This window comes from Choloepus didactylus, chromosome 13 (assembly GCF_015220235.1).
Source record: "Choloepus didactylus isolate mChoDid1 chromosome 13, mChoDid1.pri, whole genome shotgun sequence".
Classification (NCBI taxonomy): domain Eukaryota; kingdom Metazoa; phylum Chordata; class Mammalia; order Pilosa; family Megalonychidae; genus Choloepus; species Choloepus didactylus.
In genome coordinates this window covers 3,631,969-3,648,263 of record NC_051319.1, presented here as the reverse complement: position 1 = coordinate 3,648,263, position 16,295 = coordinate 3,631,969, and the positions used below count along the sequence as shown (strand labels likewise).

Here is a 16,295-nt window from a genome sequence, read left to right as displayed (position 1 = left end):
TACAGCTTATTGTCTTTATCTTCCTTCAATATTTCATGTTGAGTTAGTTTAGGGCTGAGAACTCTTCAACTTATGATAATGTGATTTTTTTGTTGTTGTTGAATTTTATTTTGAAATAAACTCAAACTTACAGGAACAGTTGCAAAAACAATACAAACCCCATACACAGAACTCCAGCATACCCCAACCCCCCTCCACCGATACCCCAGATCCACCAACTTTAACATCCTGTCACTCTACCATTTCTTTCTTTCCCTTCTTCCCTCCCTCCCTATCATCCATCGTCTATTGCTCTGTCTTCTGAACATGAGAACAAGCTGCACACATCCTTGAACAAACAATATAATTCATATATACATTGCCCATGAACAAGAACATGCATTTAGGCAATCATGTTATGTGCAGCTAAGAAGTTCAAGAAATTCAACATTGATACAAAGCTTACATTCTATATTTCATTTTTTTCTTATGTCCCAACTGTGTCCCTTTGAGCCTCCTGTCTTCCATCCTCAGATCCCATCCAGTATCATCCTTGGCATTTAACTGTCATTATCTACTTAGACTCTTTTTTTTTTTTCCAATTGTGGAAACATATGTACAGCATAAATCTTCCCATTCCAACCCCTCCTAAGCATTCCACCAGTGCGATTAATCACATTCACAATGCTGCAATGCCATCTCCTTCCCACCATCCACTACTAGAAACTTACCCTCAGCCCAAACAGAAACCCTACACTCATTTCTTATTAACTTCCCAATGCCCCTTCCCCCACTTCTCATAACCCATAGTCTACTTTTCATCTCTATGATCATACTCTCTGATACCTTCTCTGTGTTTACTGTGGGGCTTAAATTTAACATCTTAAATCTGTAACAATCTTGTTTTCTTTGATACCAACTTAACTTCAATAGGACACATAAACTATGTTCCTATACTCTTCCAACCCCCTATCATTATGTAGTTCTTGTCAAAAATTACATATTTTATATTGAGTCCAAAACCACTGATTCATCATTACACTTTTTGTCTTCTAGATCCTGTAGGAAGTAAATAGTGGAGTTACAAATAAAAAACACAGTAGTATTGGTATTTATGTTTACCTTGTGATCTTTACTGGAAATCCTTATTTCTTCATGTGGTTTCAGTCAGTTGTTTAGTGCCCCTTCCTTTCAGCCTACACAATTCCTTTAGCATTTCTTATAAGACTGATAACTGGTGATGAAGTCCCTCAGCTTTTGCTTATCCGGGAATGTTTTCATCTCCCCCTCATTTTTACCCTCCAGGTGTTTGTGACTTTTCTAAGTCTCTGATGGTTATTGACTTCTATTTGTATTCCATTGTGGTCAGTGAATGTGCTTTGAATAAATTCAATTTTTTAAAAATTATTGAGGCTTGTGTTATGTTCCAGCATATGGTCTATTCTGGAGAAAATTCCATGATCGCTAGAGAAGAATGTGTATCCTGGTGATTTGGGATGTAATGTTCTATATATGTCTGCTAAATTTCTCTATATATCTCTCTCTTTTTTCTTTGTTTCTCCCTCGGTAGGGCTCCCTTTAGCTTCTAAAGTAGGGCAGGTCTTTTATTAGCAAAATCTCTCAGCATTTGTATGTCTTGTGAAAAATTTAAGCTCTCCCTCAAATGTGGAGGAGAGTTTTGCTGGATAAAGTATTCTTGGTTGGAAATTTTTCTCTCTCAGAATTGTAAATATGTCATGCCACTGCCTTCTCGTCTCCGTGGTGGCCGCTGAGTAGTCGCTACTTAGTCTTATATTGTTTCCTTTGTATGTGGTGAATTGGTTTTCTCTTGCAGCTTTCAGAACTTGCTCCTTCTCTTCAGTATTAGACAGTCTGATCAGAATGTCTTGGAGTGGGTTTTTTTTTTTATTTTCTATTTCGAGTTTGCTGGGCATTTATGCTTTGTGTATTTATATTGTGTAGAAGGTTTGGGAAGTTTTCCCCAACAATTTCTTTGAATACCCTTTCTAGACCTTTACCCTTCTCTTCCCCTTCTGGGACACCAATGAGTCTTAAATTTGGACGTTTTATTTTATCTATCGTATCCCTGTGATCCATTTTGATTTCTTTGATTTTTTTGCCCATTCTTTCTTTCATTCTTTCATTTTCCATTCTGTGTTTCTCGAGGTTGCTGAGTCATTGTTCAGCTTCCTCTAGTCTTATACTATGAGTATCCAGACTCTCTTTAATTTGGTCAACAGTTTCTTTTATTTCCATAAGACCATCTATTTTTTTATTTACTCTTGCAATTTCTTCTTTATGCTCTTCTAGGGTCTTCTTCATGTCCTTTATATCCTGGGCCATGCTCTTGTTGTTTGTCTTTCGTTCTTTGTTTAATTGCTCCAACTACTGTGTCTCCTCTGATCTTCTGATTTGGGTGTTTGGGTTTGGGTTATCCATACCGTCTGGTTTTATCACATGCTTTAAAATTTTCTGTTGTTTTTGGCCTCTTGGCATTTGCTTTACTTGATAGGGTTCTTTTAGGACATGAAGGATTATTCAGACACCAGTCTCTAATTTGTCAGATCTACAGCTTGGTAGTGTACACTTTCTCTAACTAACCAGCAGATGGTGTCTGCGAGTCACCTATTCCCCTCAAGTCAGTTCTCCCCAACTTTGTCTTTGTGGTGTGTGGGGGTCTGATTCTTGTGGGGTTCAACTGGTGCACCAAGTTTGGGTGTGTTGTGGGTGGTGTCCGCCCTGAATGTAATGTGTCTGAGCAGTTAGGGAGGAAGGGCAGCTTTAATAATCAAACCTCCTGGGTGTTCCTGGAGATTTAAGGCTGTTCCAAGAGTCTAAACCTTCAGTTTGGTCTCACCACAGACTGTCTCTGCCACTGACCCACAAGTCCTTGGTATTGGCGTATGGTCCCTGGGATTTCCAAGTGGGTCCCTCTTCCCAGCCATGCCCTTCTCAGGGCCTCTGCTGAAGGATGGCTGTGCTATCAATGATGATGTGATTTTAATGTTAGATTATCAGAAGGTTATCGTTTTGATTTTCAACCAGGTATGACTGTTTTGCTTGCATAAATAACAGCTCAGTGATATATTTGAGAATCACAAAGTGGAGGAAGAACAGAGTTGTACATGGTTTTATGAAAGAATAAAGGAGAAAGATGTCTCAGACCCAATTTGACTATCATTTTGACTAGGTCTTTCTGTGGCACCATGTAAAAAAACAGCTTCAGTCTTTATTCTCAGGTTTGCAGTTCATACAATTTGATTTGACTTTCTGCTTTCCCTTGCCATAAGAGACTTAATCAGTTAATCTTCAGGAAAACTTACCTAAATCAACTGAAGTTAATCTTATTGGTAGCTTGAGGCATTATTGCCTCAGGACACACATATCTTGATCAACTTGCAGAAGGAATGTGTTAGCATTTGTTGTAGCTAGGTTTTTTTGGTTTGTTCATTTGTATTGTTTGTTTTATGTTCTTGGTTTTTTGCATTTCTGTTTTGCTTTGGGAATATTATGCTTAATGTTGCAATTTGTTTATTTAGTAATAATTATTGTCTCTCATATACCTTTTTCCCTTTTCTGTAAGTAAACAGATGTTCTGAATGTACTTAAGTCAGCAGAGACACAGACAAAGAGAAAATGAGAGGTAGGAAAAGAGGACAAGAGAGAGGGAGAGAGAGAAAAAGAAACCAAGGAGAGACAGACAGCTAGTGGCAGACAGACAGACATCTAACAACATTAAACAGAGCTGTAAACCTCCCAAGGTTATAAAACTGGACTGAACTGACATGGCCCCATATTTCCCTTTTTGTTCCCTTTCTCTGAGCAGGCTGCTTCTGATTTGCTTCCTACAGTGACCTCCCTATGAAATGGGAAAAGCCAAGGCTGGGAAGTGATGCGGAGGGAGGGGAAGCCAGGGATCCTTGTTCTCTCTGAGCCAAGCTTCACTCTACCCATGCAGAATTGAGGTGCAGGAGGGCAGGAAGACATGGAATCCGATGGTAACAGGATCTAGAGCGAATGAATCAACCCTACTGGGAGCAGGAACATCTTAATGCATATAAAATTATGCATGAATCTTAGAGGCCATGAATCTGTGCTAGTGAATCCACATGTGGGAATGAGATTGCATGTGTCAGAGGAAAGATGAGGGGATAAGTCTCCAGGGAGAGTGTGGTAGAGAGGGAATGTACATCACCTTGCACAAGTGGGTTCCTCAGGTAAATACCCCAGCATGCACTGAGGCCAGAGAGAAAAGCAAAATGAGGGAGAGACCTTGTGATTTTCAAATTTAGTTCTTTCACCTTTAAAAATTTTGTCAATTTTATTCTTTTACTTTGAAAATATTTGAAGTTGTAATTTAAAATCCAGATGGAAGTGCTCAATGGAAGAAGTACAACATCTATACCTTAATTAAGATGGCAAAAATGTATAACTGAAGGAAGGAGGGTAGGAGAGGCCTGTGTTTGGAATCAGAGTATCTGTAACCATGCTTCTGGGCCTCTACTTCCCACATATAAAGTGGGAATAACATCAACTACCACGCAGGTTCTTGTGAAAAGAGAATATAATAAAGAAACTAACATGGTGCCTGGCACATGATAAGTGCTAGCTTTCTAGAAAGTGCTAAGTTGGCATAAAGGGATTGTGCGGTTTGAGACTGTTATGCACCCCAGGAAAGACTACGTTCTTTTGATCAACTCTTGTGGGTGTAGACTTATTGTGAATGGGGCCTTCTGATTAGATTATTTCCATGGAGGTGTGACCCCACCCACTCAAGTTGGGTCTTAATTAGTTTACTGGCATCCTCTATGAGAAGATAAAAGGCAGAGCCATTTTGAAGAGACAGAGACACTTAGAGAGAAAACACCCAGAACCATTTTGGAGTCAGCCTTGGAAACCAGATGTTTGGAGATGCTAAGAGATGAAGCCCAGAGTTTGCCCTTGAGAAGCTAAGTGAGAACCCACAGACACTTAAAGAAAAGACCACTGGAATTAGAAGCTGAAAGCAATGCAACCTGGAGCCCAGCAGGTACCACATGCCTTCCCAGCTAACAGAGATGTTCCAGATGCAGTGAAGCTTTGGCAAACAGGAAGAGGGATGTTTAACTATAAGTTGGTGATCTGAAACGTGTTAGAGAAGGAAATCTACATTTACCAAATTAGTAAATCAGCTTTATAACATGAATTGTCACTAAGTACAATGTTGAGAAAACCATGGCATATGTTCTAGCATAACAGGTAGAAGCTCTTCCAACAAGTGAGTTAGTTTCCAGTATGACCAATTTTTGAGAAGTGACTGACATGAGCATTAGTCTCTGTGACAAAGATGCCTAAGAAAGTCTATAATTGCTCAAGTTTATCCACCCATACAGGGATCCATTTGTTTAACCAGTTACATAAGCCTCCAAACAGCCTTTTGAATGGGTGGACCAATGGGTGTAGCTCCCTTCAAAGTTTAAATTAAAAACAATTAAAACACAGAGGAAATCTGTTGGAAATATAATAAGAGATTGAATCTGAGAAGAGCAAAAGAGGAAAAAAGAAGGTTTGGCTGAATAGCAGAGTCTCACACAGGCAGCCTGTAAGCCCATTAATGACTTGGCCTGTGTCCTGGGTGTTGACTGATTCACAGCTTGTTTAACTTCTTGTATATTCCCACTCATTCCCCAAAGTGTGATACACCTCATCTACTATACAGTTGTTTAATTGTACTACAAATTAGTTTACTCAACCAGTTAAAACTCGAAATACTGCTAAGATATATGTCCAAGTTTCATAAAAGTGGGTCCTCACAGATAACCGTAATCCCAGAATTGCACTGCCAAAAAAATCTAGGAGTGCTCGAACCCATATATCCATTAAATAAAAGTTCATTCTTCTCCCCAAAGAAGGAAGAAATCTTCAGATTATCTCTAAAACTAAATAGAACTAAAAAACAAACTAAAATAGAACTAAATAAACAGCCACAAACAACTATGTGCTAGAAAAATTTTCCTAGGTAGAAAAGTTTCGGTGAGGTCCTTGAAGGAAATAAAATATTGCATTGGGAAGCATTTATAAGCCATATCAGGAAACATGCTTTTTGACATAAACCTGAAAAACAAATCAGTGAGTCACTGAAAGCACTCACAAATATATACGTTTTTCAGAAAGCTAATGATGTGGAAAATATTAGAGGTGAAAAAAAAGGGAGGGGAAAACATCCCTTGTGGCACAACAAAAATAGCTTTTATCTCATTTGCTCATATGTGTGATAAATGGCAATAAATGTCTATGGGATTGTTTATTGCTATCCACATGCAGACGGAATTGTGATTAATATTTAATTAAACTAGAGTTCTTGGGCCATCTAAAATGGATCAGAAAATAGTTTGGGCATTAATTACCCTTCCAAACTATTTATTAACGACTCAGAATGATCCTGTCACTCTTTACCCTATACCATGAGAAAGAAATTGTGTCACTATAAAAATGGATCAATGAAGGGGCACCTCTGTTGTGATCATATTATAGTCTAGGGTTCAATTTTTTAAAATCCTGATCTAATATAAAGAATAAAAGAAATGTATTATTCTCAATTTTCAACCAGCCTTCTTATTTAAATACTTCTCTCACAAGGCTGACTTCTGGGGCAGACGGAAAGTACTGGAGTACTGGCTAATTCGCAAATAATAATGCTATACATTAAATACCTGTATTATTTAATATATGCTAAATATGTTATTACATTATATTAATTATACAATATCATATATTGTATATAATATATGTATTAAACACACACACATGCACACACACAGACACATACCAAGAGTCAGGTACTTTTGAACCCAAAGGACAGAGTGAAGGATATAGAAACAGTATATAAAATATTTCCTTTACTTCAGAAATTTTTAATTCACTTTCATCCTCTCCAACCCTCTAAAGTTTCTTCTAGGTCATTGGATATGTTTTCTGATGGATATCCAAAAAGACATCATTTTGGCTATATACCACACCCAGTAAGAAAGCAATGTGATCCGAAAAGTAAGTTCCCTACATAACATAGTATTTGGTCTAAGATACAAGTAAAGATACATTACTCAGGTGTGTTAATGTAGAACAGAGAGCTTTTCTTTAATTACTCACCCATAGGCTCCATTGCTAATCAATTTGATCGTTTCAAAATCACTTTCCCGAGGTTTCCTTCGAAGTTTCAGGGAAGCATTAGAGCTCTTGGAAACAAAATATGGAAGTTAAAAACCAGTTTGGAATTTAAGAAAATGATTTTAAGAGCAAATCAAATAACTCATGAATGATATGCTCTGCTGTTTAATATATGGAAGTGCAGTATTCTAGCTAAAGGAGGCTGTGAGACAGTGTTAAAGCTCAGTCTTCCATAGCCAGTGCCAAGAAACTGCTCCTCGTGACACCATCTCTGTTTCATTTAAGCAAACCCAAATTTCCAGCAGATGAGGACATCAGATTTTAATTTCCCTCTGTAAACTATCCAAGCTTAGCTGCATCCTAGTCTTTCAAAGTTTTGAAATTTAAGTCAAAAACATCAAACCTTCCTTCTGATTTCAGTCAGTCCAAAAGAATGCACTAGAGGGGCCACCCGTGGCCTGGTGGATGAGGTGGTCTCTCTGTCCCTGACCAAAGCACGTCAGTGTCTTTTCCGTGGCAACCTCTTGTGTTTGAAAAAGGGAGCAGTCAATGAATGGGACACCCAAGGTTAGAACTCCTGCCTTTCTTTACTTTCATACCATTAACTTTTACCGTGGTTAAGATAAGAAGTTTCAAAAAATCAGCTTTTTAAAAATATATAGCTCAAAGGACAGGACTAACAAAGTGCTTTTTTTGTTGTTGTTTTTAATTCTGTCTCACCCCAAGTATCGTAGTGTCAATTGTTCATGGCCTCTTGGCTTCCCTCGGCAGAATCCAGAATTCCCTTCCCTTCCTTTTGTAAGAAACCCCGTGACTCTGAGGTATGTGCCATCTGCTACAACTCAGTGCTATCATTAGCTGACCCTGTCTTCCCACTCATTTTGTAAGACTCGGGCACTTAGCTTCCCACCTTTCCCTCTGCCCAAGTTTTCTCACCATCCTGGATGACTTCAGTGTCTACACAGATATCTCATCCAACATGGCTGGCGCCTGGGTTTCTTGACTTCCTCAACTCAAATGATCACCTTTCTCCTCTACTCTCACTGGCCAATGGCCACAGGACCTGGGTCTAGTCATCACCTGCAAATGTCCCACCTCAAAAAACATAATTCAAGACTGGAACCACTTTCTTGCTCACCACTTGCACTCTGCTCTCCCACTGCTTTGGGCTGCAAGGCTCTCCGCCTGGCTCTCTTGTCTCATTCTCTCTTCCCTATCCACGATCTAAATTATGTCCACGGATGACTCCTAAATCATTTAGCCTCCACCAAAAATTCTTCCTCCATGTGCCAAAGGATACCAGACCTTATATACAGATATCTATTTTGATGGCTCTTTTTGGATGTTTTAAAGGAACTTCTGTCTGATCACATTCAAAATTATGACAATTATGATAATAAAAATAACACAATAGCGATCATGTATTTAACACTTAATATGTGTTGCTGTTCTAATCATTTCACAAGGCCTAGCTCGTTGATTCTTTAATAATCTATTTGAAAGATGAAGAAACTGAGGCTCAGGGAGATCCCACAACCAGTAAGAGGTGGAGCCAGGTTTCAAACAGGCTATCTAACTCCAGAGTCTGGATTCTTAGCCACCAGGCTACATGGCTGCCCCATCCTGGTTCCTCTTTCCTGTTCACAATTAGAGAGAAGGCACCAGTATTCGCTACCTCTCACCTGTGCTACTGGAGCAGCTTCTTAACTGGCTTTCCCACGATCACTCCTGCCTGGTCCCCTCCACCCCCACTCTATCTGCTTTCCACATTGCTATGATTTTCTCAAGCCATAACTCTATTGTTTATACCCCCCCCCCAACATATACATTTTCCCCAAAGCTTGGTAGTGTCCTATTGCTTTTAAGAAAAAGAAGAAAATGGACATACATGAGCCACAAGGATTATGTGTCCAGTCCTCATCCCTTACAGTCTCCCTTGCTCTCGGCTCTCAGGTGGACCCTGCTTCCTTGTGTCCTAGAGCCTTTGCCCATGATGTTCCCTTGGCCTGCAGTGTCCCCTCTGCCCCTTCCAGTCTTCTCTTCCTAGGAACTTCTCACATCCTAGCTCAACCATCATTTGCTTGGGAAATCATTTTGGACCTACCTGACTCAGGTAAATCTCTTTATGTTATCCTTTCGTAGCACTTAGCCCTTTTCCTCAACAGACCTTATTCACATTTATCACTTTTATATATTTTGCAGAATTTCTTTTTATTGATTTTTGTTTTTCTTGGGGGGAGGGACTAAAAATTATACGCATAGTGCCTGACACAGTGCCTTGAACATGGTAGAAGTAAAATAAATATTTGTTGACTAAAGCAATTAACAGCCCAAATTTCCAGATGCTAACAAAAAGAAAAACCAATATCGTATTTCATCAAGAATGATACTTACACTCACTGATTCATCTGTTTCTGGTGTTTCTGCTGTCCCACTATCATAGTTTCCCAACTGTGCCATTTCTAAGTTTACAAAAAAAAAAAAAAAAAGGAAAGTAAAATAGGACAATTGCAATTAGGCAGAAGTTCTATGTAGAAACAAAAGAAAATTTTTCCAATATTAAAAACAAAACAAAATAGCTTTGTCCTATATTTCAATGTACCCTTGGGAAAATCTTAAACGAAAATGGCAAGAATCAGCAACTAACATGTTGAAATTGTTCATTACATGTATTTCCCTGGAATCCCATTCTTTATGAACACCCAGACATAGGGTCTCTGCTTCAGCTAGCTGGGTTCAGTGGCTACCGCAAACATCACAGTTTGAGAAGGGTTTGAGGGGTCAACGAGTCTGCTGATTGTCAGATATCCGAGAGGCAAGTCTTCGCACATCCTGGCAGCCAACTAGGATATAATGATGACAGCTTGGAGATGATTCTTAAGTTGTGGACAGTAAGCCCTCATTCAATTCCTCTATAGCTGCTGAGAGATAAACTCCCAAGTAAACCAAGAATTTATAATTTGACAGAGAGGAAGTAATAGTAGTGGTTAAGAGAGATTTTGAGAGGGAACTTCTAGGGAAGATGGTGGAGTAGGGAGCTCCAGGACTCACTCCTCCTCGAAAACAGCAAGTAAACAGACAGGAACTGACTGAAACAACTCTTCTGGGGCTCCAGAGGCCACTAGAACACTGTGCAGCATCCAGGAAAGAGTGAGAGGCAGAGGCTGAGAAACTACAGTAAAGGACTGTGAGAAGCTCACTTAGTGGCAGCTGCTGGCGCCCATCTCGCACTCTCAAAGTGGGCCTCTTTGGGGTCTGGCCCTTTGCTAGCTGCTGCAGACAGAAAGGGATATAAACAAATCCTCTTCCCCAAGAAAGGGAATCAGGGGTGGAGGATGGGAGAGGGCATGGCCAAGCACTGATAACGGATTTTGGCTAGTAAATTCAGATTGCTGAGTCTTGACTCTGAGTTACTATTTCAAACTGCCCTGGACAAGCTGTTGCTATTGTTCCAACCTGCCATTGACAGGAGCAGAGGTGGAGGAGGTTTAAAGACACAGTATCTCCTTAGGGCTTCAGGGAACAGTTTGCTGAAGGGCACCATCTTCTGGACAAGTCAGGAAAGTGCAGCTTCGGGGAGTCAACAACAAGTTTTAAGTGGCTTCCCTAACAGTCTCCCCAAATCTCTTTGGAGCTGGTCTGCACCCCCTTTGAGGGTCAATGGCCCTATTAGGGCTGGGCTGACTTGGGAAAGTCCTCTCTGGGGTAACCCTCTTTGCAGAATTTGCCTTCCAGGCAAAAGCAGATAGAAGCAATGAAAGGAGTGTTAAAAAAAAAACAAACCAAAAAACAAAAACTTTAGAGGAAACACAAAAACAGAACAGATCAAGATTCCTAGAGAAGGAACAGAGGAAAGGAAGCTTTCTCCTGGGGGTGAAACAACTGCATAAATAGGGTAATCTTAAAAACTACTGTATATATAGGGCAAGAATCAGATGAAGAAGAGCAAAAAAAAAAAAAAAAATCTGATCAGTTAAACAAGGGTAACTCCAAATTCTAGAATAAGTTGAAACACGTGTCAAAGAAAAGCTTTAACACAAAGATAATCAACAATAAAACCCCAGGAAAGAGAGAGATATTGACTTTCAGAGTAAACTCATCAAGATAATCAGATGCCTAGGCATTGGAAAAAATTACAAGCCATATTAAGAAACAGGAAGATATGGCCCAGTCAAAGGAACAAAATAAAACTTGGGAAGAGACACAGAATTGGGAACAACTAATCAAAGATATTCAAACAAATCTCTTCAATTAATACAAAGAGATGAAGGAAAATATGGCTAAAGGGATAAAGTATATTAAGAAGACACAAGGTGAGCATAAAGAAGAACCTGAAAGTATAAAAAGAAATATAACAGGAATTACGGGAATGAAAGCCATAGTAGAAGAGATTAAAATACACTAGAGGCATACAACAGCAGATTTGAACAGACAGAAGAAAGAGTCAACGAACTAGAAGACAGCGCAATTGAAATCTTACAGACTGAAAAACTGATGGAGAACAGAATGGAAAAAAAATTGAGCAGATTCATAGGGATTTGAATGACAGCATGAAGCGCACAAACACACACATGTCATAATAGACCATAAATCCTAATGGACCTGCTAGAAGATAAATACTAACCAGGATGTCAGATGCCAAAGATAAAGAGAGACTCCTGAAAGCAGCAAGAGAAAAAGCAAATTGTCACATATATGGGAACCGCAATGAGACTAAGTGCTAATTTCTCATCAGTAACCATGGAGGCAAAAAAGGCAGTGGTATAATATATTAAAGGAACTGAAAGAGAAAAACTGCCAGCCAAGAATTCTTTATCTGGCAAAACTGTCCTTCAAAAATAAGGGAGAGTTTAAAATATTCACAGTTAAACAGAAATTGAGAGAGTTTGTCAACAAGAGACCTACCCTACAAGAACTATTAAAGGGATTTCTGCAGGCTGAAAGGAATGTTGATGGGGAAAACTCCCCAGTCAAAAGACAGAGATTGGCAGAATGGATTTAAAAAAATATGCTGTCCAGAAGAGACTCGTCTTAGACCCAGAGACCAAAGAGACTCATCTTAGACCCAAAGGTTGAAAGGGAAAGGTTAGAAAAAGATATTACACACATACTATTAACCAAAAGAGAACTGGATAGCTACACTAATATTGGACAAAACAGATTTAGAATGCCAAACTGTTATACAAGAGACAAAGAAAGACACTATACACTAATAAAAGGGTCAATGCACCAAGAAGAAATAACAACCATAAATATTATTGTACCAAACAAAGGTGCCCCAAAATACATGAGGCAAACATTGGCAATACTGAAGTGTCAATAAATTTAAAAAGACTGAAATTATACAAGGCATCCAAATTAGAAAGGAAGAAGTAAAACTTTCACTACTTGAAGATGTCATGTCCCTATATTTAGAAACTTCCAAAAATTCTAAAACAAAGTTACTAGGGCTAATAAACAAGTTCAGCAAAGTGGCTTGTATAATTTCTCTGACCATAATGGAATGAAACTGGAAATCAGCAACAGGTGGAGAACCAGAAAATTCTCAAATATATGGAAGATTAAAAAAACACACTCCTAAACAATCAGTAGGTCAAAGAAGAAATTGCAAGAGAAATCAGTAAATATCTTGAGATGAATGAAAATGAGAACACAACATATTAAAACTTAGGTAATACAGTGAAGGCAGTGCTGAGAGGGAAATTTATAGCCCTAAATACTTACTTTTAAAAAAGAAGAAAGAACTAAAATCAAAGACCTGACTGCATACCTGGAGGAACTAGAAAAAGAACAACAAACTAATTCCAAAGCAAGCAGAAGGAAAGAAATAACAAAGATTAGAGAAGAAAAAAAATGAAATTGAGAATTAAAAAAACAATATAATAACAAAGTCAAAAATAGGTTTCTTGAAAAGATCAATAAATTTGACAAAACCTTATCTAGACAGCCAAAGACAAAAGGAGACAAAATGAAAATAAATAGAATCATAAATGGGGGGGGGGCATTACTACTGACCCTGTGCTGTTTTGAATATGTTATGTGCCCCATAAAAAGACTATGTTCTTTTAATCCACTCTTTTGGGGGGCAGACCTATTATGGGTGGGAATTTTTGATAATATTATTTCCATGGAGATGTGACCCCGCCCATTCAAGGTGGGTCTTAATTAGTCTACTGGCATCTTCTATGAGAGGATAAAAGGCAGAGACATTTTGAAGAGCACTCAGAGCTGACACAGACCCAGATGTTTGGAGATGCTAAGCTAAGAGATGAAGCCCAGAGTTTGCCCCGGAGAAGCTACATGAGAACCCACAGACACTTAAGGAGAAAGCCACCGGAATCAGAAGCAGAAAGCAATGAAACCCTGGAGCAAAGGACCAGCATACGCTAGCCACGTGCCTTTCCAGCTGACGAACGTGTTCCAGATGCCATAGGCCATTTCCTCAGAGAAGGTATACTCCTTTTGATGCCTTAATTTGGACATTTTCATGACCTTAGAACTAAATTTGTGAACTAATAAACTCCCATTATAAAAGGCAATCCATTTCTGGTATTTTGCATTTTGGGAGCCTTAGCAAATTGGAACAGACTCCAAAGAAATAAAAAGGTTCAAAAGAGGATACTATGAATGATGGTAAGCCAACAAAATAGACAGCTTAGATGAAATGGGACAAATTCCTAAAAACACAAGTAACCTATACTGACTGTGGAACAAACAGAAGATCTCAAGAGACTGAATACAAAAATAGATTGTGAATCTGTCATCAAAAACCTCTCAACAGAGAAAATACAAGGACCAGATAGCTTCACAGGTGAATTCTACCAAATATTCCAAGAATTAATACCTATCCTATTTAAACTCTTCCAAATTGAAGAGGAGGGAACACTACCTAACTCATTCTATGATGCCAACATCACTCTAATACCAAAGCCAGATAAAGATACTACAGGAAAAGAAAATTACAGACTGATTTCTCTTATGAATACAGATGCAAAAATCCTCAATGAAATACTTGCAAATTGAATCCAACATCACATGAAAAGAATTAATTATACACCAAGATCAAGTGGGTTTTATCCAAGGTATGCAAGATGGTTCAACAAAAGAAAATCAATTAATGTAATACACCACATTAACAAATTGTGGGGAAAAACCACATGATCATCTCGATTGACACAGAAAAGATATTTGACAAAATTCAGCATCCTTTCTTGATAAAAACACTTCAAAAGATAAGAACAGAAGGAAATGTCCTTAACATGATAAAAGACATATATGAAAAACCCACACCTAACATTGTGCTCACTGGTGAAAGGCTGAAAGCTTTCCCTCTAAGACTGGGAACAAGACAAGGATGCCCACTGTCACCACTGTTATTCAACACTGTGCTAGAAGTTCTAGCTAATGCAGTTAGGCAAGAAAAAGAAATAAAAGGCATCCAAATTAGAAAGGAGAAGTAAAACTTTCACTACTTGAAGATGACATGTCCCTTTATTGAGAAAGTCCCCCAAATTCTAAAAGTTACTAGAGCTAATAAACAAGTTCAGCAAAGTGGCAGGATACAAAATCAACATGCAAAAACCAGTAGTAAAGACCATTATGGCTCAGTTCGGTGACTTTGGGGGCCTTATCAAAGATCAGTCGGCCATAGATCTGAGGGTCTATCTCTGAATTCTCAATTCGATTCCATTGATCTATATGTCTATCTTTGTGCCAGTACCATGCTGTCTTGGCAACTGTGGCTTTATAATAAGCTTCAAAGTCAGGGAGTGTAAGTCCTCCCACTTCGTTTTTCTTTTTTAGAGTGTCTTTAGCAATTCGAGGCATCTTCCCTTTCCAAATAAATTTGATAACTAGCTTTTCCAAGTCTGCAAAGTAGGTTGTTGGAATTTTGATTGGGATTGCATTGAATCTGTAGATGAGTTTGGGTAGAATTGACATCTTAATGACATTTAGCCTTCCTATCCATGAACATGGAATATTTTTCCATCTTTTAAGGTCCCCTTCTATTTCTTTTAGTAGAGTTATGTAGTTTTCTTTGTATAGGTCTTTTACATCTTTGGTTAAGTTGATTCCTAGGTACTTGATTTTTTTAGTTGCTATTGAAAATGGTATCTTTTTCTTGAGTGTCTCTTCAGTTTGTTCATTTCTAGCATATAGAAACATTACTGACTTATGTGCATTAATCTTGTATCCCGCTACCCAAACTCATCTACAGATTCAATGCAATCCCAATCAAAATTCCAACAACCTACTTTGCAGACTTGGAAAAGCTAGTTATCAAATTTATTTGGAAAGGGAAGATGCCTCGAATTGCTAAAGACACTCTAAAAAAGAAAAACGAAGTGGGAGGACTTACACTCCCTGACTTTGAAGCTTATTATAAAGCCACAGTTGCCAAAACAGCATGGTACTGGCACAAAGATAGACATACAGATCAATGGAATCGAATTGAGAATTCAGAGATAGACCCTCAGATCTATGGCCGACTGATCTTTGATAAGGCCCCCAAAGTCACCGAACTGAGCCATAATGGTCTTTTCAACAAATGGGGCTGGGAGAGTTGGATATCCATATCCAAAAGAATGAAAGAGGACCCCTACCTCACCCCCTACACAAAAATTAACTCAAAATGGACCAAAGATCTCAATATAAAAGAAAGTACCATAAAACTCCTAGAAGATAATGTAGGAAAACATCTTCAAGACCTTGTATTAGGAGGCCACTTCCTAGACTTTACACCCAAAGCACAAGCAACAAAAGAGAAAATAGATAAATGGGAACTCCTCAAGCTTAGAAGTTTCTGCACCTCAAAGGAATTTCTCAAAAAGGTAAAGAGGCAGCCAACTCAATGGGAAAAAATTTTTGGAAACCATGTATCTGACAAAAGACTGATATCTTGCATATACAAAGAAATCCTACAACTCAATGACAATAGTACAGACAGCCCAATTATAAAATGGGCAAAAGATATGAAAAGACAGTTCTCTGAAGAGGAAATACAAATGACCAAGAAACACATGAAAAAATGTTCAGCTTCACTAGCTATTAGAGAGATGCAAATTAAGACCACAATGAGATACCATCTAACACCGGTTAGAATGGCTGCCATTAAACAAACAGGAAACTACAAATGCTGGAGGGGATGTGGAGAAATTGGAACTCTTATT

At 38.5% G+C, this 16,295-nt stretch overlaps 1 protein-coding gene across 13 annotated transcripts in view; it reads right to left on the bottom strand.

The window, feature by feature from the left end:
• Positions 1-16,295, bottom strand: part of MAST4 (microtubule associated serine/threonine kinase family member 4) — a 674,031-nt gene that overhangs the window by 51,635 nt on the left and 606,101 nt on the right. For all 13 annotated transcript variants that reach the window (XM_037801729.1, XM_037801730.1, XM_037801731.1 and 10 more), the window contains 2 exons: positions 9,520-9,587; positions 7,108-7,193 (listed from right to left, as the gene is read on the bottom strand). In XM_037801729.1, coding sequence (XP_037657657.1) covers positions 7,108-7,193; positions 9,520-9,587 — 154 coding nt within the window. The remainder of the gene's footprint in view (positions 1-7,107; positions 7,194-9,519; positions 9,588-16,295) is intronic.